The sequence below is a fragment of the Rhea americana genome, unplaced genomic scaffold, assembly GCF_003343005.1.
Source record: "Rhea americana isolate MKP2758 unplaced genomic scaffold, rheAme1 scaffold_387, whole genome shotgun sequence".
Taxonomy (NCBI): domain Eukaryota; kingdom Metazoa; phylum Chordata; class Aves; order Rheiformes; family Rheidae; genus Rhea; species Rhea americana.
In genome coordinates this window covers 352,502-376,501 of record NW_028186520.1, presented here as the reverse complement: position 1 = coordinate 376,501, position 24,000 = coordinate 352,502, and the positions used below count along the sequence as shown (strand labels likewise).

Sequence of the window (24,000 nt, the reverse complement as noted above, 5' to 3'; positions counted from 1 at the left end):
GGACAGAGCAATAACTCTGTTCCTCTCTGCGTAGCCTGGCAGGAAAAATAATCAATCAGAGCTTCAAGTTGAACAGCTTTAACCAGAAGGAATGACACATGCAGATGTAACCTATCCCTGCTGCAGCTTGGCTAGAGAGGCACTCAGAAATCAAAAATGGGATCTCAGTTCTCAATTCCTTTCAGGTATATATGGGATTTTAGCCTGGCTCTTCCCTCCCCTCCCCTCTAGGGTAAAAGCTCTAACCAGAGAGTGGCTACATAAAAGAAAACCACGAACCACCTGATACAGGTTATCTGAGGTCACCCTCACTGTACCAGGGCTTCTAGGTGAGGAAAGCAGAGAAACACCTACTTTGTGAATTCTTATGCCTTCAGGGGGATCATCTTATTGCAATGCTCTATCATAACCAGGTGGCTTAAGTCATGCTCAGAGAAGACATTTAGGGGACCTAAGGAATCTTACTATGAACAGTTGGCATTCAAGAACACGAGGTGTTTCTCCAGTAAGTGATAACTGAACAAAAGCTCTGAAGGTTTTACACAGCAACCCAGCCTMCGGCAAGATGTGTGATGAAACCATCCATCAAACAGTACTCAAAGCCACGCAAGTTAGAAGTGAAATCTGAGGCCAGTAGGTCGTTTTGTGCTCATGCTGGTGTCCAAGGACTGTCAGAGACTGAGGAACAGTGAGCAAAATCTTTGGATCACAGCACAAACAACATATATGCACTTTTAAGCCATCAATGATATACAGACTCCAAAACCACCATAAAATACAGATACAGTATTCAGTAGAAATCTTACTTGTGACTTCTCTGTACTATTCTACATGCTCCTGTTAATGCATGCAATGAAAATGTTGGCCTTTTGAGAGAATTACTGTCAGGTGACACAGGGGATGCAAGTTCAGCTTGTTTTCTGCCTTAATTCCTAAGGCACCTTCAGAGTCACCACCTTGCAGGATGGAACCGACCATGCTATGAACTGTTGTTTCCTGGATGTTCAAATTTGCAGAGTTGACTGTCTTAAACTTAAGCTCATTTGAACCTTATTTATTACTCTATCCAGACCATTAGCTCATCAGTATGATGGTATCTACATGCCTTCCCATATAAGAGTTTGCTTTTTCCTTGTTCATGCTATCAAACAGCACTTCATCAAGAACAGAACAACAATGTAATCCAACATATATCAGACACAAGGGTCCTTATTTGCTAAAAGATTCTCAAATCTATCAGCTAGCCTGTTTTCCATATATTTAATTTTAACTGCACTGATTTTCTGTATTTGTAATTTTTAAAGCAAATGTCAACTCTCTTCTCAAGCCTAAATTTGCTACTCCACAAGGCATGAGTGGAGTAAAATACAGAATCTTTAAATCATCTTCACAGCGATGTAGTTTATAACTAATGTATCCCCATAGAAATGGCACTTCTGTAAGATAACAAATATATGATTTTATTTAAAGACTTAGGTCCATTTTTCCCCTTTCCTCTATCTCTGTACGAATTGATGTGAGTGTTTTGTTCTGCCAGTCTTTTCTGTGATCACCTTTTAAAACACAAGACAAGAATTTTATGCCTTCCCAAGTTAATACAGTACTCTGAGTACTACAGCTCTACAAATCTCTTTATTCTATCATAAAAATGTTAATCTTATCAGTAACATTACACATGCATTTCAAGTACAAAATAAGTATAAAAGCAACTGGGCTTCTAAGTTAGAATATTACAGGTCTTAGGATGTAGGACTTTATATACTTTTTTTCATTTTATAGCTCATTTTCCAGTGGGGAAAAACTACTTAGTAGAAAAAAAGTACTATGCTCTCTCCTTCTAATACCCTGCCCATTGCAGTAAAGTTTATTTTTAAACACTGTGCGTTGACAGGCAGAAAATAAAAGTACTTCTCAATCAGCTGCTGCATTTCTGCAGCCTTCATCAACGTTTGCTGGAATAGGTTATGTACTTTCCTGCCTACAGCTTCCTTCTGCCCGCTGAACAGCACAGCCGCCCTTGCACATGTACAGGATCTCCAGCACAGCACTGCAAACTACTGCAGTGCAGTCTGAGGCACACGAGATCGAGATCTAATCGATGGGCGGCAGCTGACTAAGCTAAAAAAAAGCGCTAGTTGAGCGTAACTGCACTGTGTCAGATTGTGCAAGCAGGAGAGAGATTCCTGGAAAAGAATAACCTCTCCTCTAATTTCAAATAAATAATTAAGACCAACTTGTTGAAATTCTGATCTCTTCCAAATATTTTTGAAACCACAGGGAATACATTTCTGTTGGCAAAGTGTCACGTGCAGAGGAAGACTACAGTGCTGTCTGTAATGCATATTAGTGACAAACCTAGCAGATTTTAACAAGACCAAAGAGTTAATTACCCCAAAGCTGACCCACATTAGCAGAGAAGACCTTCTTGACTCAGAAGAACAAAACGCTTCATTATGCAAGTATGTGCTTTTCACCATATTATCTGTATAACAACAYTCATATCTATATTCTCCTCCCTGTTCAAATTTTCTAGTCAGCCTTAGTTCTCCATATCGAACATATTCTGCTAGTCCAGCTCTCAGCTATGAAAATGATTGCAAGATGGAGGTCTTTTTCTTGCACTCTTTCTGTGCCAAACGCTACCAAGGATTCAAAAATATAACTTTTCAACTCATTCTCCAGTGGCTTAGCTCTGTTGTCCTATAATATGCAGCAACACTGAATGGCTACAGCACACTGATGTACGGCAAAGGTGGTTTGTATACCAGGACACCAACAGAAACAAAACTGTTCCTGTCCCTATCTGAATGATGGCAGAAGGCTGCATCTAGAGGCAAGAATGGTTAGAGTCTTAAAAAGCTCTCTGTATCCTGAAATATTGAATTTGTGATAAAAGTTCTTGGGATTCACCCCAAAATGCATGTCTTTATTGGAGGGGGAGGAGGAGGAGAAAAAAAAGGCACCCTCCTCCCCTGAGACCTACTTCACAGAAGAGACAAGGTTCTGTAGAATATCCTCTACATCTGAAAGCAGTTATTAATTATAGCTGATGTAACAGATACTTTCAGTAAACCATCTCTTTTGAAGCAGATTCTCAAGCCCTCTTACTATAGAGCACTCTATAGTAAGCTCTTTTAATTTCAATCAAGGGCATGGTAGATATGGCCTATGCCTGCAAGTGCTGCTACCATCACACTATGACCAACACTAAGAGAAAAGCTCTTTGTAAAAATGTGGCCAATAGACATCCAAGTCCACCTCAGATCAGTCCCAAGGTCTAAGGTTTTCCCTCAGGTACTCTGCAAGTAGTCTGACAAACCATCCCCATCCTCATCTCCATCTCATCAGATGTCACCATACTGATCTCAGTTTTGTCATGTATTCCTTTCCTGATGACATCTAATATTTGATTGCTTTCTTGCATGCTGTTGAGTATCACATTAATGTTTTCATGAAGCTACTTCATAACATCAAGGTCTCACTTATCAGTGGTACCTGTCAGCTCAGAAGCCATCACCATATATGTGAAATTAGAATCAGCTTTCTGCCTCCACGGGCATCATCTTTCCTTTACCTACAATGAATTTCATCTGCCATTTTATACTCCTGCCATTCTATTTTATAACAACTTTCAATGATTTTTTTCCACAGCTGATCCTTATCTTTACCACAGTACACTGTCATACCACTGCTCTTTAGGCTACAGCTTTTGCTCTGCAAGTGTACTCTGTACTACTCTTCCCAATGCATACTGACTACCTGTGGCAAGTACCATCTCATGAATAAATGTATCCTTTTTTCGGTTTAAATTTACTATCTATTTCACCGAATATCTTGTTCCTATGTAACCGAAGAAAGAACAGAAGTTCTTCCTTTCCTTTCTTTAGACTTTATAGTATTTTACAGACTTCTATTCATATTCTCACTCAGGTCAATCACAGTCTTTCGGATCTTGCTTCATGTAAGTTTCTCATTACCCTCTTCTGAATACTGCTTAGATCTGCAATACCCTGTTGGAAACTGGTATGCATGGTACCTTATGCATTATCAACTATGCTATCTCATCTAGATACATATAAAGGCAGTAATAACAGTTTATTTTGTAGCATTCACCATTGTATTCCATACGGATTGTAACAATTGCTTCACTGTTTGGATGAGTTTTGACTGGTATCTTGCCTCCACTTTATTACTTTTTTTAAAAAAAGGTTTGTTTCTGGATTCCTACAGAAAGGGTACATGTAATTGGACAGATACAATCCCCCTTGCAATCTGTGGAATCTGGCATTTGCAATGCTGATTTTGAAATGGGATAATGTTGGTGCAGACCCCACACGCCAGAATGAATACTTGAAACTCTCCTAAAGAACAAAATTATTAGATATGTGGCTAGTTAGGATGTAGTTAAGAAAAGTCTGTACAGCTTTTGTGAGGGAAAGCAACACCCCATTAATAGTGTTCTCCCAAGCATTGACAAGGCTGACTGTATACATACAATACATCYGGATTTTCAAAAAATTTTTCATCTGGATTTTTCAAAAAGTCTACACTTAAAAGAAATTACACTGCAAAAGAAAGTTTCTCTCCAATTTGAGTGCTGACTATTACAATTGTCCTTTAAAGATGTGTTCCTCCTAGCCCTTACATTATTCGATATATCATGAGATAAGAAAGTTTTGCCATCAGCAAAACTCAAAGCCTGATTTCCTGTAGATCAGTTTCACTGTGAGATTCTTCACTGTTTAACAAAGCACGAAAACATTGATTTAATTTTTTACTTTATTTGTAAACAGTAAACAAATGGGGACATAGCAGTTATGACAGCAGTTAGCACAAGGATGCCAAGGAGCCCAGAAACTCTGTTCAGGACAGCATGGCCCTGATTGAAGCTGCAGTGATCATGCTGATGTGTCATGGGGCACAGTCATTGTGACTGGCTGGAGAAACTGCCCTTGGTTTATCAGAGACCTCAACTCAGATAGAGGAGAAACAGATGGAGACTCTCAAGAGCAGGGAAACCGACTTCTAGCAACAGAAGGAAAGCTCCTACTCCACAGGCAGGATCTGTAGGATCTGCAATTACAGAACAGATGTAGTACTCTGGGAGTAGGTAAAGGGAAACAAGACCTGTCACGGGAGGCCTCAGAGCCCAGCTAAGCCTGAACCAAATGTCCATGCCAAGAGGCAAAGATGAGTGATGCTGAAGACTTGTCCCTAAGGGAAAGAGAGGCACTTACCTGGCCTGATTTGATGTCCCAGGAGATTTGTACCTTGTTGGATCTGGGATGTTAAGGAGGGGCTGCCAAAGCTTGTGTCACCCTCTGACTATTAACCTCTTGCTGCTCATTCATGAGGGCACTAACAGCAGTGTCAGGGGTAACCTTTAGTATATCAAGAGAGACTACATGATTCTGGAGGAATGGTCAAAGGGCTCAATCCCAGGTGGCGTCCTCCTAAATCCTGCCAGTGAGTGAGAAAGGCGTAAGTAGGAGTGGATGCTGTTGCACGCAGGGCTTTCACTTCTATGACAATGGGTCCCTGTCTGAAAAAAAAGGACTGCTATAAGAAGAAGGGGTCTATCTGACAAAGACTGGCAAGAGCATCTTTGCCAACAGGCCTGCTAATCTACTGTGGGGTTTTTTAAATGCGGTACATTGAAAGAGGTTTACCATAACCTGAAGAGAAACAAAAGAACAGATACTGTGAGGAAGTGCCCAAGGGAGAGAACGATGGAGACTCATGCTTCCCCTGGGAAAGCAGCACAACTGGTAGCCTATCTCAAGTGCCGGTCCACAAACTCTTACACATGTGAAAATAACATGAGGACTTAGACTGGGCCATTCTGCAACTGGGCCATTGCAGAATTATGAACTTACTGGGATTACAGAGAGTTGGTAGGATAGCTCACATGGTCTGAATGCTGCAAAAATGGACAAAGCCTCTTCAGGAGGGGCAGGCTGGGAAGGTGAGAAGGAGGGGTTGCAAAGGAGTGGCTTGAATGTACAGTTTTCCTTGGAACAGATAATGACATAGTCATCACTTATAGGTAGAGTGATCAGCACCAAGTAATGCAGTTAATGTAATGGTAAGCAACTGCTACAGACCACCTGATCGAGAAAAGAAAGTAGATGAAGCCTTTGTCACGCAACGGAAGGAAGCCTTGCAATTGCAAGCCCTGGTACTCACAGTGGCATCACTCTGATATCTGCTGAAGAGGCAATATGGCAGGATGAAAATCACAGAACTTTTGTGGACAGCACTGAAAACAACCACAAAATAAGAAATGAAGGTCCAGAGTTGCAAAAGACGACAGTGATGAACAGAAGCACAGTTTCTTCTCTCCAGCAGTAGTGCATTCACCCAAAAGTTAGAAGTCTCAGGTTCAATACCTTCTTCTGCTATAGGAATTATTCTATCTCTCACTTGACAGAACAGTGGCATAAGCATTAGCTATGCGCAGAAAGAAAGCAGACACTGCAATCTCTCTCACTGAAGCTTTACAACTTGTACAAAATACTGATATATTCCCTAGAACAGGGATCTTGGGAGTCTCACAGCCCAGGAGATGTCCATATTCATTGGCACAAAGTAATTTTTCCACTCTGTTTCAGTAAATATGTACGTATTCAGCATCATAAAATGTTACTAAGGATAATGGACCAAAATACTTCATGAATTATCAGCAAGAAATGGAAAATCCCAAGTCAAATATATCCTGTTGAATATAGACTACAGATCTTAATCAATATTTGCCACCTTCCAGGTAGGAGAGGATACTGGAAGCGGCAGGAGAGGGGAAGCAGGGAGGAGAAGTAAGGAAATCAGCAACTCTAGCAGTTTGGTCAAGCTGCCTCTCATCATTTCCCTGTCCTCAATTACAAGTGTTTGAAAGCAAACTCCCCTGGAAAGATTAAAGGTTTTTCCACTGGGAGTCTGTCTTGTTTATCATAATAGCTTGAGCCCTCTTGCTAGCCAAGCTGTTGAATCTGATCCAAATGGTAGAGTTACTGATGGTAGCCAAAGCAACAGTGTTTAGCCCTGTCCTAAAAACCTCTCAGCACACAAGGGACATCAAGCAGCCACAAAACTGATGCACATCTGCTCTACTGTCCAACTCAGTAATTATCAAACAGTGACTTCTACAGTCCTCGAAAAATTCTACATAATCGGACTGTTGAGAGCAGCTACATCCCTCTAGTCGCTAACAGAGGACAAGGTTGTTGCTGGTGCTTCTGTACACATCTCCCTGCTCCAACAATCTTGTGCTTTTAGGGTGCAAGTTTCTACAGACTGTTATCACGGAGAATTTTGCTAGATCTGGCAAGGCCCAAGTGGTAGAGGGGTGATATCATTCCCATGAAAGCAAATTTGTGCAACAGCTTTCCTCTGAAGAGTAGTATTTGTGCTAATGTTGGCATCCTACATAAGGTATAGCAGTTTTGTTCTCCTAGAAGCACAGAATAAATTCATGTTAAACTGTCAGATGACCTGTAACATTGCATATATTGAGGAAACAAGTCCAACTGTCAAGTAGCAGCCCTCTGTAAAAACGTATCAGTGAAATAGTTTGTTAATACTCATCAGAAGCTGTGCTAACAGCCACTGTGTTAGCCCTTCAAAGAGGGTCTGGAAAGCCAGACTGGTAACAACTGAAGACAGAAAAATTAATGCTCAACAAAGGTCATGGGAAGCAAAAATACACTTCGAAGCTTCAATCTCTCAGAAATGAGAATAAGACCTTCTTATAGATGGCCTATGCCAGTCTGTCTGCTAAGGGGCTCCTTGCCTTTTGATGTCAAAAATTTTCATATTGTTTGGCATCTATGAATTGCATAAAAATCAGTGCCAATAATTTTCTATTGCATTTTACTTTATAAATTGCTGAGTTTTCCCATTTTCCAAAATCAAAATGTGTTTTCAAAATAGAAAACCAACAAAAAAGAGGAAGGCAAAAGATATATTTAAAAAAATCCTAAAGGCCAAGTCTGTCATCTGTATCATTAATAAGTCATACAGGATCTCTGAAAAGCTGACAAGTAAGACTGAAATTATGAATTTCAGAGGATGTGAAAACAGCAAATACCTTTTATGGTATTATCCATAAACTATGGCAACGCTCTTGAAACTGTAGAAAATTGCAGGGAAGCTACTCAAACAGAAAAAAACTGTTAATAAATGAATATGACTGGGAGAAAAATTCACATATTACCAGAAAAATAGAAAGTGAGCGCCTTCTGCTCCCCATCTTTTGTATTATATTTCAGAACCAAATCACAGGAAAATAGGACAATCATAGTATGATCATGTTACAATCTAGGAACTTTATTCCTCACAGATAAAGGAACTGAAAGAGAACGAAGAATACATCTTAACAGCTAAAAATAATCTCTCTTCGGTATAATAAAAGAATAAGTTTGTAATTAAAAAAAAGAAAAATATAAGAAAATTCTACCTAAATACATTTGAAAAGTATTTTTTTTTCTCTAAATTAGCATTCAGTTGCTAAGGCCCAGCTCCAGAGTGATTGCAGAAAGCTGTTTGCCAGAGCAGACTTTTCCATGCCTCCTCGTTCTGCAAGGCAGCAGGGAGGGCAAGGTGCAAGTGCTTCACCTCCTCAATGCTATGACCATTAACACCACCTTGGGCATCCCTGACTCCACCCTCCCCAGAATGGGCTTGTTGCCCTGGAGAGCAATCTGAGCCTAAAATCAATTTAAGAAGCATTCAAAAGCACACCAGAAAAAGACCAAATCAAAAAACTCTCATAGTGGAATGACCAGGCGTAGTAGGTTGTGTATACACCTTCTCCTTAAGACACAACAGAAACTCTGCAAGTTCACCACACTCCTCTATCATTAAATCTGTATGCACACAGGGAGCCGAATCCACAAAGCTTTTAATCTTCATATACTTGGATCTAAGCTATGACACACAGAGACTAAATAACTGTTTCATCTGATGAAATTTCATTTCACTTGTTTTCACATCCCAGTTCACCCCATCTCTTCCCTAATTCTTAGTGCACTTTCTGGGCAGTACTGTTTTGGGCAATAATTTCGGGCACCATGCTTCTCTAAATAAACCTCTCACTCCAGTAAGTTGAACTCAGTGGTACCAGCCAGCAGGCACAAAAAGGGAAAAAACAGCCCAATAACTATGGCATAATGTTGAAAGGAATCAAAGTATATGTTTACGAAATTTTATTTTATTTTTGCAAAAAAACCCTCATCACCTGAAGTGTGCTGTAGGAGAACAGGTATATGGGACTTCAGCACATATGAACTTCTCACACCCTGAACAAATTAAGTCTTTTTACCATGTTTGACAGAGCACATCCCCTCCCCATAGAGATTCCCTTATCTTTTCCTAGAAAAGATTGTGTGTCATTATTTTCTTCTGTGAGCCTCAGCTGCAACAAGCTACTAACTAGCAGAGTGACCAGAATTAAGATTCACCTTCTCATAAATTCTTACACAACTCAAAGTCTTAGACAAATGCACATCCACACCAAACAAAGTAGGAACACATAAGTCTTAAAAATGGTCAGATTTGATGTAGTGCTGCTTGCAGAAACAGGGCCTGAGAATACTCTCTAAATATACAGCAAAATAAAAATGAAGTCATTTTAAATTAGTAGGAGAAATTAGAAAAAAAGAGGAATCCAAAAAAAAGAATCAACTGGAAAAAAATGATTTTAGTTGTAAAGAAAGAATATAGTTCAAAAAAGGCCATGAAATACAGGCATAAAACATAGTTGTTTCATTTAAACAATGAACAATATATTTAGTAGAAAAACAAACATGAAGTTTCAGGAGTAATGTTTCAGTCCATAATGGGACTGAATTCTGACTACAGAAAATGGAAGGAACGGAGAGGTTGCATTTTGAAAAGAGCAATCTGGAAGAAGACATAAGTTCCCCAGCCATGTTCATCTGCCCAAGGCAAAATACATTCACTAACTTTTGTTTCCTTCCCACACTCCCCAACCATTTCCTGGATTACAGAGAGTCTCTGAATTTAGATTTAGCCCTTATATTGTCAACACTTTCTGGGGCAACTAATATCTTGCAGATGGGAAATATGTGCAGGTCATATAGTATAAGCCCACGACGATAAGCAGAGAAATTATTAGAGCCCTCTATGCTTGCGCTGTGTTCTAAAATAATCTAGAAGTGCTCTGACTGCAACTTGTTGAGATATGGGAAATATGAGATTGTTCAGATGCCTACAGCATCTGAAGCTTATTGAATCCTTATGGGTCACTCCAAATAACATGGTGGACTAAAGATAGCACAAAAGCCAGGGGTAAGTTATGCTCCCCTGCTCTTTCCACCTCTGCTAGCAGGAATATTTCAGTGTGGTTGCTAAGAAATCCACAAAGGGGGCAAAACAGACACAAGAACGCAGCCAGGCAAGGGTAGTCTGCAGGCTTCAGTTCATAGTAAACTCTACCTCAGAGATTAGATCAGTGTCTAGTTTCTTGCTATTTTATTTTTCTTCTGTAAAGAACTTTAAGAACGCACCAACCTAGCTCCCTAGATTGTGCCTTCAGAGAACTGAAGCAGGACACACCTCTAGGCTACAGAAGTTGCACAGGCAGCATTAGGCTTGCCTTCTTGCTTGGTAAGCATGCATTCTCCAAGTAACCTAAGCCTGTGGAAAACACAGTTAACCTAGGACGGTGAGGGGAAGAGATTTTATCTGTATCTTATGAGACAAAAGCAAACACCCCTCCTCAGATTCCCAGCTTAGTTGAAGTCACCTCCTGCTTCTCACCTTGTAGAAAATGCAAATCAGTGTAATGACCAAGCACAACAATCACAAAATCAAAAAAGTAACCAAATCTTTTTTTTGCCCCATGAGAAGCAGAACTGGAAAAAAAAAATTACTTAAAATTTACTTACAGGCCGGACTTCACCAGTGGTGTTGGTGTACTGACGGGCCAAACCAAAGTCTAACATGTAGCATTTTCTGTACGTTGAAGGTAAGCGGCCCATGGCAAAATTGGACTGCACAAAAAGAAATTAAAAAAAAAAGTCAACAATCAGTTGGATGACAGCAACTTATACAAGAGTGGCCACTTGTATTCAAAATTTTGCCATATAGCCTCACACATTCTGGTGGTTACATGAACCACAGAGAGGGATTTTAAGATACATCTCACAGAGAGGAGAATCGTTGCCATGTTAAGAGGTTCACTTGGCAAAGAAGTGACTGTGGAGTCTCAAAATAACTAAAATTCACATTAGCTTAGCTAAATTTCAGCTGCTAAGAAAGAGAGTTACATTTCACACCACTAGCTCTGCAGTGAGATCTCCATCACTTGCCTAACAGGCTAGAGTTACTTGTAGACAAAATGCTTCCTGGCTTCTCTTCACGACTCAGCTGCCAGCATGTATTATCCTGCCCTAACACCTCCCCAAAAACCTAAAAATATCCATTCACTGTTACACATTACCTGAACTTCTTGAACATTCAAACACCTGAAAATATTGGGTTTGGTTCTTAGTAAATAAACTGACAACAAGCAAATGGAGTAGCCATCACTTAATCCCCATAAGATGGAGATTAAGTTGGGTGCTTTACCATGATACATGGCTGCTAAAGGATTTGAGCCCAGTCTCATTAGTGACCAGTTAGCTACTTTTTCAGCTGAATCCAATCAGCCAGGAACAGCTGATTTTAAAGCAGTAAGTAGAATAAGAAAGAAGATAGTCACAGGGATAATGTAGCAAGAAGTGCTCAGGTCAAGCAGTGAAGGGCTTCAGGAAAAAGACTGGCTCCTACAGTGGGACTTGGAATTACTGTGCCTCACCTAGGCAGATGACGGACACCATAACTCACCCATACTGGGATCAAAAGGCCCCCTTAGGTCACCCTACATTCAAGGGAAGGGACAAGCAATGAGGAATGTGAAACATCAATTTTGATGTAAATATAAAGGTGTAATACTCTTAAAAAAAAAGGGGGAGGGAAAGAAAGAAAAGAGAAAAGAGGCCCAGATCAAACTCTGTGTGTAGTGCTACATCTTGCAAAGGTTATAGGGACAGGACAGCAAGCCTGAATTCCTAGTGCTGTTACTACCGTCTGAGTTCAGTACAACAACTCTGCTGCAGTTTACACGGGGAAGGTTTTGCTGAATCTCTACTATGTTTGTATGATGTTTCACCCAAAAAAACATGGAGACGCACTAAGACTGATATCCCAATACACACTTCATTAACGTACTGCCATCACAAGAGGCAGCTCCTCCCAGATACATGCATATGCAGAAGTAAAGGGTCAACTGCTCAGGCAATGCTCACATACCACTTTGCAGTGGTATACACTTTGGAAACTGCCCTCCAAATTTTTAGGCAATTGCTCAGAAAAAGTGAAAAGTATTATTGAGTTAAATCAAATAGCATTACTGAGTTAAATCAAATACATGAAGTGGCATTGAATCAAGTGATGGGTCACACAGCAAGACCTCCTGTCTGAAACCATTTTATAATAATAGTTGGTTGGACTCCGGATGAATATTAAAGTTAGATTGCTTCATCATATCATAGAATCATAGAATCAGTAAGGTTGGAAAGGACCTCTGGAGAACATCCAGTCCAACCTCCCTGCTCAGCAGGGTCACCTAGAGCATGGTAGACAGGGTTGCATCCAGGAGGCCTTGAAGATCTCCAGAGAAGAGGACTCCACAACCTCTCTGGGCAACCTGTGCCAGTGCTCTGTCACTCTTACAGGGAAGAAATTCCCCCTCATGTTCAGGCGGAACTTTCTGTGCTTCAATTTCTGCCCATTGCCTCTTGTCCTGTCACATGGGACAACTGAAAAGAGTTTGTCCCCGTCCCCTTGACACCCTCCCTTCGGATCCTTATCCACATTGATAATATCCCCCCTCAGTCTTCTCTTCCCCAAGCTGAAGAGGCCCAGCTCTTGCAGCCATTCCCCAGAGGGCAGATGCTCCAGCCCTCTGATCATCTCTGTAGCCCTATGCAGGACTCTCTCCAGTAGCTCCATGTCTCTCTTAAATGATCTTAAATGATATGATCTGGAGTGGGACAGCTATTAACCTACAATGGAGTTGCCACTGCCAACAAAAACTAGTTTGCTGTGCACTTACAGGAATGACGATACTATATTACTATTGTGTACTCACAGAAAATAGCTAATGTGTCAGACAGTAGGAGTGTAAAGCAGGCATAAATGTCTCCACTGCCCATTTCCAAGCCATCAGGTTGCCTTAATTGACTCATGCATGACAGGAAGACATACAACCAAAAGGAGAATTTCCAAAACAACATACAGGCTTGATATCACGATGCAGAAATCCCACAGAGTGAATGGCTTCTATTGATTCCAGAATCTGCTTGCCTAATCGCAGTGTTGTGCTCAGCGTGAAGGTCCCTCGAGGCTGACTTCTTCTGAGATCTGCAAGATTTCGGCCCTGGAACAGTCAATACAACATTTAAACCAGCACACCAAAGCATAGAATTTCACCATCGCAAGATTTAAGACACATCCCAGTGAAAGTAAAAATGTTAATCAGACAGGTGCCTCACCTTATATCTGATTTAGCTCTTGTATGTAAGCTTCCAATACTTCACTTTAACTTTTAAATGATACATATGCTCATAAGAAGATACTAGGCTGATATTCTTGGAAGCCAGCTGACCCTATTACTTAGGAAACAGGCACAGCAAGGGCATCAATGCCTCACACTATGAGCTACCACACTATCACAGCGTTTTCTTTTGATTTGTAAATGAAAAAGAGGGTTTTAAAATGAGCATCCTCTATGACAGAGTGACCCACTATTCTACAGAATTAAAGCATGTATCAACTGATCAAAATGATCAGGCATAAAAGTCCACAGGTTCACAGAACATACATCAAAATAAGAGTTATGGGGATATGCTAATTAACATAGTACAGAACCTATCAATTGCTCCTGCAAAAACATACACATGTATAATACAAGTCCACGTGTATTCAAATCAATTCAGGACAGAACATATGTAAAAGAGATTCCAAACATTTGACGAGAAAATCAAGATTGTTCTCCAAACCAGTGAAATGCTAATCAATTCATGCATCCACTCCCAATTCTCAGCTTACTGAAGGACATTAAGGGGCCAAGCGCAACTGGCTCTTTTAGCATCTGACCAGTTGCTCAAGTTGTTCTGCTCCTGTTTCACTTCAAGGCTTTGGGTCCCTTGACTAACCACAGTTAAWACAGGCCAGTTAACTTTCAGGATCTAATCTGAAGTACCAATCAACACATTTGGTAACAAACATTTGGAGCATAGAAGAATAAACAGTTCACTCTAAGGCTCATATATAATACAGACACAGCTGGCCCAGATTTGCTCCTTAGCGTGAACAAAAAAACCCTACAAAAGTAGCCTAGTCTTATCCCTTATTTATTTATTTGATAAATACTTCTGTATGTGACAGTTTGTTACAGGCAGACAGATTTGTCACCTCTACCTCGAAAGATCTGAGCTTCTGAACCGATGGCAGATTTTTCTTTCACTGTTTCTTGGACACAAATTCTCTTATCTGATGGTAACAAGGCAAGGCAGATATTTTTCAGAGCTACATACTGAAATGGCTATTTATTAAGTCACAATTTTCCCCTAGCAGGTTTAGGGGTCAGTCTAAGAGACCTGTTCTCCAGTCCCAAAAGCAAACAAAAGCATGGAAATGTCAAGATGGTCCACTGCTACCTCAGGGAAAGATAGAAAATGAGTAGAAAATAAGTGTTTTGCAAATAAACACCACCATTCTGATAGAGAAACAGCAAACGCAATGAGTTGCAAGGCTCAGAGGGGAAGCCACAGTTTCAGTGACTGAATGCAACTCCTGCACAGAAAGCGAGAACTGCAATGTGCTGTGGCCAAAGGGATAGATGGGTAGCATATTTTGAAGCAGAAAGGGAATTTTTAGCCTGAAGTGTGATGGTGCAAAACTAGTTATGCTTTAAGCAACAAAAATCTTCATTTGCAAATAATGAAACAATTTCAGCTCTGCAAACTCTACCAGCTCAGTCATGTTGCCAAAACCAGACTAGAAAGTAAGGGATTCTGTGGAAAAAAAAAAAAAATCTTTCAAGGTAACAGGCTTGTTAAGGACAGGATTGGGGGATTAGAAATCTTATCTTGACATGAGCTTCAAATTAGCCCTGCTGAGAATCCTATTCACACTTACATTGCAGGCACAGCCAGGTTTAGCTAGAGAGGAAAAGCTTCTCCTGTCCCCAACATCAGAATTTGTGATGCCAAAAGTGCACAGAAGGCAAACCCATGGTTCAGATACATACTGGTTTCATATATTCACTTTTCAGAGAACTATATCTTAAAAGAATTAAAAGTTTATTTTGAAGTACAGTCAACTTGAAAGCTTTAGTCCCTGCTTGAGCACTTAACTTTTATAGTTAATAAGTAACTCTCAGAATCTTCACAAGGTACCAATGAAAAAACACTTAATTTTTCACACCTGTCCACATTCTGTGTTAAACAATGCCCTGCACAGAATTCATTTCCCTTCTCTCTCACCACTTCCATGACCTCCTTCTTCCCTGAGCAATTTTGCATCTTTTAAATTGTTCTTCCACATGCCTAGAAAACTCTCAGTTCACAGACTCACTGTGTGTCCTTCAGCTCCCCTTCACGTTCCTCCCTTGTGACATCCAGAGGGAAGAGTTTAACGTTAGAAACTGGACATGGGGCCTGCTGGTGTCTATTTTACTTCATTCACTAACTAAATACAACCCTCCAGTTTATACTAGCAGCTTACTTCTTTAACTTAGTGCATCATCCTTCTCACTTTCCTTCAGCATGTTCTATCACTCAGATTATACATAAAGAAATACGTCACATGATGTAAGCTCTTCAGAGGAAGGTTAGATTTATAATGTATAATCACACAGTGCTTTGCACAGTGAAGCTCTGATCATATAAGCTACAGGAGAGATAGAGACAAGTGCCCTGTAAAGTTTCCATGGCAGGTTCTGAAGCAGGCCTGCTTCCAAGACAACAGTGTCAGAAAGCAGCAGCTTTAGTTTGAAAGTATACCCCTCTGAGCCAAGCACATTCCTCATCTCCTTAAAGGCCTTTTTTCTATGTGTTTTTGGTTCAGACATAAATTTCTTTTTTTCTCCTGTGACTGTATGTTGCAGAGGACAGCTGCTTTTGTGACAGTACCAGTGTATTTGGGCTATGAAGATCTACCCATGTAGGTTTACTTGGTAAAGCTTCATGCTGAACCATGCAGGGGTCCCTGCAGCTCCTGCTGTTAGTGTGGCTTGTGTAAACAGAAACATGTGAGCCTTCAGCAGGCTAACTTTCAGTAGGAGGTGGCTGTTTAACAATACAGTTAATCATGTGCTTCCATAACATAAGCCAGGCATTGCTAAGCTTGGCAGAGATGGGGAGCTGGAGCCCACTCTCTCTCAGGGAAAGAGGACTGTGCTAGTCCTCTAGTGATAGCTAGTGAGCTATCACTGACTCCTATCAAGTTCTGAGCTCTGATACAAGACAAACATCACATCTCAGAGCTCAGCAGGAGCAATTTCAACCAGCAGCCACTGCTACAAGATATAGTGGCTCTGGCAAGTGCTCTGAATTGAGTGCTTTCCCCAGAAAATAAACATCTTAAAAAACAAAGTGGAGCTACAGAATATCCTAGCATATTTTGAGAACTGACCTACCCAAAAGGATCACAGCAACACCATCTCCTCTGTTTCCCATTCCACTCATTTTTCAACGTACAACACGGTCTCTGCTCCAATGCTTGGCCTTATTCTCTTGCTGTACTCACCTGAAGCTGCATGACCACATAATTAAATTTTTCGTTCCTTCCGCAGCCAATAAATCTGCAAACATGATCCTTCCCTGCAAAAGAAAGAAAAAGAAAAGAAAAAACAGAAACAAGATGAAACATAAGAAAACCTASTAACTAGTAATCATGATTTTTAGAGAAATGATTTCTAATAAAGGGCTTGCAATTGTAACTGACAACAGGCAGAGTTCTGCAGAGCAGAACGATTTTGTTTCCACTTCCCACAACCCCATGCCTCAGGACAGTACTATGACATTCAACATGAAAAAAAGCCTGTGAAAACAGTCACAAGCAGAAACCAGTGTCAAGGATCACTGAACCCTCAAAGTGATGTTGTACAGTACGAGTGGAAGTGTGACTGCAGTTTATACAGCTGCTACATGCATACACCACCACCACCAAAATCACCACGAACCCTGAACTAAACCATGGCTAGTCACACTACTGCATTGTTTCAAGGCTTCACCTGTATCACGCTTAAGCTCCCTACACCACCTTTACTCAGTAAAAGCTCACTTTTACACACTATCACCACATTTGCCTTGTTAGCATTGTTTACCCTGAAAAAACTAAACTTAATGCTATTTTGATGCATAGGCAAACCCTAAGCTCCACTGCCAGAAACATTTGGACAAGAAAGACAGTTATGACAAACTCTATTAAAACACTGAAGTTGCTAAAGGTAATTTCATAATTTAAGAAAATAAATCTGTGCAATTACATGTCAAGTTCCTGCACTGAGTCACAAACACAAACCATTTCTATCCAGGCAAAATCAAAACCAAACAGGCACCAGCCAACACTTTGTCAGYCCTCTTAAGTTTGTTCTCTGGTACAGAAGTGCTGCTGCAATGTCTTCATTTCATAACATGGCTCCAGGCAAGACCTATCTTCAAAAAATGCAGTATGTTCTGGAGAGAGTGGAGGTGTCAGATCCTGAGCCATGATGTATTTGTGACAATATGCTCTCCATATTAGCAAAAGGGGAAATAGATATATGTGTGCTCCCCTAACAGCAGACTGTTGCTGACCAAGTTAAGGTTGATGCTCATGACACTGGTGGACTTTTAGCTCCTGATGGGGTTTCTAAGCCGGGAAAAGGGTGGGTATCATTGCATAGCTTTGCCCTTTATCTTCTGGTAGAGCTTGAGCACTGGCAGTTTTAATTAGTTTTTACCAAAGCTTTTTGTTTGATAGTTCCCAGTTAAAAATGAAAAATGAGACCACGAACACATGCAGTAATCAGTAATTGCAATGCCTATAAAGCCCTTGGGATCTTGCCACTACAGTCTCTATGTGCGCCGTCAGACTGTGGCATCAAAATGGGGATGGGACAGTAAGACGCAGCAGAACTGGAAGCTGCAGGGCAGTTTTCACAGCAGAGAACTAGAGCTCTGACCACAACACTGCATATAGGCAGGGATTACGGGGCTCCAACTGCACGCCCTCGGTAAGAGCCTCAGCAGCCTGCCCTCCAGTGGCCTGCGGTGTCCCACAGTGGAGCATCCGTGTTAGTTCTCCTACCCCAAGGAAATGACACAGCTGCTTGCAATCAGAATTGGAGTGACAGAGGCCCTGGCTACCCCTTACTCCATCTGAAAGAACAAGCTTAAGCAAAAACAAAACAAAAATACGCACCACCCCACACACAACTGTTTCCCCTCCCCTTCCTCCCACCAGCAGCCCATCTATATCTGGTTAGGTAAGTGCAAGAGGGTACTGTCACTGCAGATCACTGCTGTTATTTATGCCTCTCGCACAGACTTAAGATTACTTAAATACATTCAGACCTAAAACTGGACAAGGTACAAAACCAGATATGGCATAAACCTTCAAGGAACAGCAAATTCATTATATTTCAGGAAAAGAGGTTCAGTGACTAGGAGAGTACTCTCTTTAGTACACATTACAGCATCACTGGTAGGGTATGCCTTCTTCCTCGCTTCTTTTTCCTCACACACCATGCCTATGCCCCGTCTGTGTCTACGAGTACTGGGTGCCACCTCTTTCTTAGTATCTATAAATTCATTGTAAATTCACTGTTGATTTTGACCTACAGATTTCTACCGGCTGAAGCTGACTTTCCTGAAGGAACTCCTTGAAACATTGCCTGAACACAACACACATCCTGGCCTTGGATCTACCAAGATGGAACAGGCTACACTGCCAGCTAATGTGGCCTTGCAGCTGCCTTCAAGACCAGATTTGTGCCTTCTAGACAACAGATTAACCTGAGACAGAGACAATGTATTTCTTTGGGACCTTCTAATACCCACGTGCTTCAGGATACCGGTAATCTGCAGAGCATCTGTGGACAGACTACTGTGTTTTCTCACTCATGCTGGAGTAGCCTGTTAAATCCATACAGATTCACACAGATCAATCAGCCTGGTTGACTTGCTGGCATGCTGCAAGTCTCACTTGGTTTTGTTTCGCCTTGCAGAGCACTGGGAGATGAACACCAAAGCAAAAGCCAAAACAGTGACTGTATCTACCGGTGATCACAGAATCACAGAATGATTGAGGTTGGAAGGGACCTCAAGAGATCATCTAGTCCAACTCCCTTACTCAAAGCAGGGTCACCTAGAGCACATTGCCTATGGTTGTGTCCAGACAACCTGGATCTTTTGGATTCAAAAGATCTTGGAGATCTTTTGAAGATCTCCAAGAATGTAGACTCCACCTTTCTGAGCAATCTATCACCAGTATGCTATCACCTTCACAGTAAAGAAGTTTTTCCGCACGTTCAGATGGAACTTCCTGTGTTTCAGTTTGTGCCTGTTGCCTCTTGTTCCATCGCTTTGTACCACTGAAAAGTCTGACCCCATCCTCTTGACACCCTCCCTTCAGATACTCATACGCATTAATACGATTCCCACACAGACTTCTCTTCTCCAGGCTGAACAGTTCGAGCTTCTTCAGGCTTTCTTCACATCAGAGATGCTCCAGTCCCTTTATCATCTTAGTAGCCCTCTGCCAGACTTGCTCCAGTCTGTCCACGTCTCTCTTGTACTGGGGAGCCTAGAACTGGACACAGCACTCCAGATGTGGCCTCACGAGGGCTGAGTAGAGGGCAAGGATCACACCCTCCACCTGCTGGCAATGTTCTTCCTAATGAACCCCAGAATACTATTGGCCTCCTTGGTCACAAGGGCACATTGCTGGTCATGGTCAACTTGTTGTCCACCAGGATTGCCAGGTTCTTCTCTGCAGAGCTCCAGCAGGTCAGCCCCCAGCCTGTACTGGTGCATGGAGTTATTCCTTCCTAAGCGCAGGACCCTGCACTTGCCTTTCTTGAACTTCAGAGGGTTCCTCTCTGCCCATCTCTCCCATCTGTCAAGGTCCCTCTGAATGGCAGCACAGCCCTCTGGTGGATCAGCCATTCCTCCCAGTTTCACATCATCAGCAAACTTGCTGAGGAGGCACTCTGTCCCCTCATCCAGGTCAATGATGAAGACTGGACCTAGTATTAACTTAGTATTAACTGGACCTAGTATTAACTCCTGGGGTACACTGCTAGTTACAGGTCTCCAGTTAGACTCTGCACCACTGATGACAACCTTTTGAGCTCTGTCAGTTCTCAATCCACCTCACTCTCCACTCATCTAACCTGCACTTCCAGAGCTTGCCTATGAGGATGTCATGGGAGACGGTGTCAAAAGCCTTGCTGAAGTCAAGGTAGACAACATCCACTGCTCTCTCCTCATCTACCCAGCCAATCACTCCATCAGAGAAGGCTGTCAGATTGCTTAAGCAGGATTTCCCCTTGGTGAATCCATGCTGACTACTCCTGGTCACTTTCTTTTCCTTCATATGTTTAGAGATGGCAGCCAGCATAAGCTGTTCCATTACCTTTTGAGGGATGGAGATGAGGCTGACTGGCCTGTAGTTTCCCGGGTCCTCCTTCTTGCTCTTTTTGAAGACTGTGGTGACACTGGCTTTCTTCCAGTCCTCAGGCACCTCTCCCATTCTCCATGTCCTTTCAAAGGTGATGGAGAGTGGCCTAGCAATGGTGCCCACCAGCTCCCTCAGCACTCGTCCATGTATCCCTTCAGGGCCCGTGGACTTATAGGTGTAAAGTTTGCCTAAATGATCTCTAACCTAATCCTCTTCGACCAAGGGAATGTCTTTCTTCTCTAGACTTTCTCCTTGGTCTCTAGGGTCTGAGATTCCTGAGGGCTGGCCTTAGCAGTAAAGACTGAAGCAAAGAAGGCATTCAGCAACTCTGCCTTCTCTGTATCCTTCGTCACCAGTGCCCCTGCTCCATTCAGCAGCAGGTCCACATTCTCCCTATTCTTCCTTTCATTATCAATGTATTTGAAGAAGCCCTTCTTGCTGTCCTTGACATCCCTTGCCAGATTTAATTCCAAATGGCCTTAGCCTTCCCAGCCCATTCCCAGTCTCTGACAATGCCCCTATATTCCTCCCAAGTGGCCTGTCCCCTTTTCCATATTCTGCATGCTTCTTTCTTCTCTTTGAATTTTGCCAGGTGCTCCTCTTTCATCCATGTAGGTCTCCTGCTGCCTTTGCTCAACTTCCTGCTCATCGGGATGCACTATTCTTGAGCTTGGAGGAAATGATCCTTGAATATCAACCATCTCTCTTGGATCTCTCTTCCTTCTACAGCCCTATCTCACGGGATTCTTCCAAGAAGGTCCCTAAAGTGGCCAAAATCCACTCTCCTGAAGTCCAAGGTTGAGCTCCTACTTTCTGCCCTGTTTCCTCCATGCAGGATCCTGAACTCCACCATCTCATGGTGACTGCAGCCAAGGCCGCCCCCAACCTTCACATCTCCAACCAGCCCTTCTCTGTTTGGCAGTACAAGGTTCAGCAGCACTCCTCTCCACGTGGGCTCCTCCACCACCTGTGTCAAAAAGTTATCAGTACTCTCCAGGAACCTCCTGGATTGCTTGTGTCTTGCTGTGTTTTTCCTCCAGCAGATATCAGGGTGGTTGAAATCCCCTATGAGAACCAGGGCCTGTGACTGTGAGGCTACTTCTAGCTGTCTGTAGAAGGCCTCATCTATTTCCTCTTCCTGATCAAGTGGCCTGTAGTAAACACCCACAACACTGTCACCCTTTAATTCCTACACATAAGCTCTCGACCCGCTCATCATCCACCCTAGGCAGAACTCAATACATTCTAGCTGCTCTCTCACATAAAGGGTGACTACCCCACATCGCCTTCCTGGCCTGTCCTTCCTAAAGGAATGTAGCCATCCATGGCAGCATTCTAGTCATGCAAGCTATCTTACTGTGTCTCTGTAACTGCAATGAGATCATTGCTCTGTACCTGCACACAGATCTCTAATTCTTCCTATTACTCATCATGCTGCGTGCATTTGGGTATAGGCACTTGAGGCACTTCAGAGTGGTATTTGAGCATACTGATTTTCCAAGAGGAGTACAAGGGGACTCCTCATAGTCCTGTCTTGTAGGTACTTCCTTAGCTGCGTGCAATTGCTGGAGGCATCCTCACTTGAGGTATCCTATCTCATTTTGCTGACTGTATGTTCTCTGTAACTCTCTTCTTCCTACATCTTTCCTAGTTTAAAATCCTCCTTAGCAGGTTGGCCAGCCTGTTGGCAAAGATGCCTCTGCCCCATTTAGTGAGGTGGATCTCATCTCTCCCAAACTGTTGTCGATCTTCAAATATGGTCCCATGGTCATGGAAATCAAAACCCTGTTCTTGACACCAGTGCTGTAGCCAGTTGTTTACTTGGAGTATTTGTCTACTCCTTCTCCCATCCTTCCTCTTCACTGGCAAGATTGAGGAGAAAAAGACCTGGCCCCCCACTCCCCTGATCACTGTCCCCAGAGCTCTGTAATCCCATTTGATACTTGCAAGTTGCCCTTGGTCATGTCATTAGTGCCCGTATGGAAAAGCAGCAGGGAGTAATAGTCAGACAGGTGGACAAGCCTCAGCAGTCTTTCCATGACATCTCGGATTTGAATCATTGGCACGCGACAAACCTTTCTAGACATGCAGTCAGGTCAGTGGATGGGTGCCTCTGTCCCTGCAGCAGGGAGTCACCCACAACAATCCTGTGTCACTTCTTTTGGGTGTTCCTGCGTGGCACAATGTCCGTTGACTCAATTGCTTCACTTGAAGCCATGCCCAGCTCCTTCTCACCCTGGAGGGCATTGAACCTGTTCATCAACTGCAGGTCTTCAGGAGGAGCAATAGCCTTTCTCCTCACATGAAAAGTGACCAGTTCCCAGCCTTCATCTTCTATGGAGCTATGACTTAGTGTTGCCATGGCACAAAGCCTGCATGCATCTCCACTGCTGTGGAGGGTTGAGACTCTTGAAGCTGTGGGGTCTCTGAGAATATCCTATCTATCTCATGCTTATCTTCTCAGATGCTAAGCAGTCTGCTTACTTCTTCCTGTAACTCCTTTACCTGGCAACATAAATTGTCAATAACAGCACATCTTCTACAGAAAAGCTGACTGTCAGCCCCAGCCTCCCACATAGGCCCTGGGCACTCCTTGCAGCCTGAGATGTACAGAACTGCATTGCTGTCAGAAGGTCTGGGCAGAAACCTCCAACATAGCAGATACAGCAACTTCAAAGGCTGCTGGAAAATGTGCTCTGTGGCATGTCATAACCATATTGAGGAAATGTGCACTATTATGACTGGAGACAAAAGCATCTTCTTTGTGCCCTTCTGCGTGAACTGCTGCACAAACTGCTGTGTCTGTTAACTGCGCTTAGCTACTGAGTGGCGGAGAGGGTAAATGATTCAAATTTATGCTATCATTGTTTCAAATAATTGCAAAGCACACCCAGCCTGCACATAATGTGCTTTTTATTGCTCTAAATCCAGGGAAAAGAACATTTAGAAATATGCTCTGATAAGGAGAATCTAGCCACTTCATTATCTCAGGAAAAAAGCATGAAGTGCCAGAATTTGATACATCTGACTGACTTAAGGCAAATCCTTAATTATTTGGTACTGCCTCTCCAGATTTGGACTACATTCCCAAGGGCTTTTATCAGTCTGTCCATAACATTACTGCTTTCTGGATCCCACAGTTTTATAGAAAGGAAAAGCATTTAAATTTTGAGCATTACATTTTTTACTCTTTCAGATTTTTATGTAGCTATGCTGACAAATTAACACATTTCTCCTTGCTATGACTTTTTTTCCAAAGGTTAACAACCA

At 42.2% G+C, this 24,000-nt stretch overlaps 1 protein-coding gene across 1 annotated transcript in view; it reads right to left on the bottom strand.

Moving 5' to 3' along the window:
• Window positions 1-24,000, bottom strand: part of TTBK1 (tau tubulin kinase 1) — a 124,023-nt gene that overhangs the window by 62,370 nt on the left and 37,653 nt on the right. The window contains exons 5-7 of the mRNA XM_085313470.1: window positions 16,813-16,886; window positions 13,298-13,438; window positions 10,905-11,009 (exon numbers count right to left, since the gene is read on the bottom strand). Coding sequence (XP_085169596.1) covers window positions 10,905-11,009; window positions 13,298-13,438; window positions 16,813-16,886 — 320 coding nt within the window. The remainder of the gene's footprint in view (window positions 1-10,904; window positions 11,010-13,297; window positions 13,439-16,812; window positions 16,887-24,000) is intronic.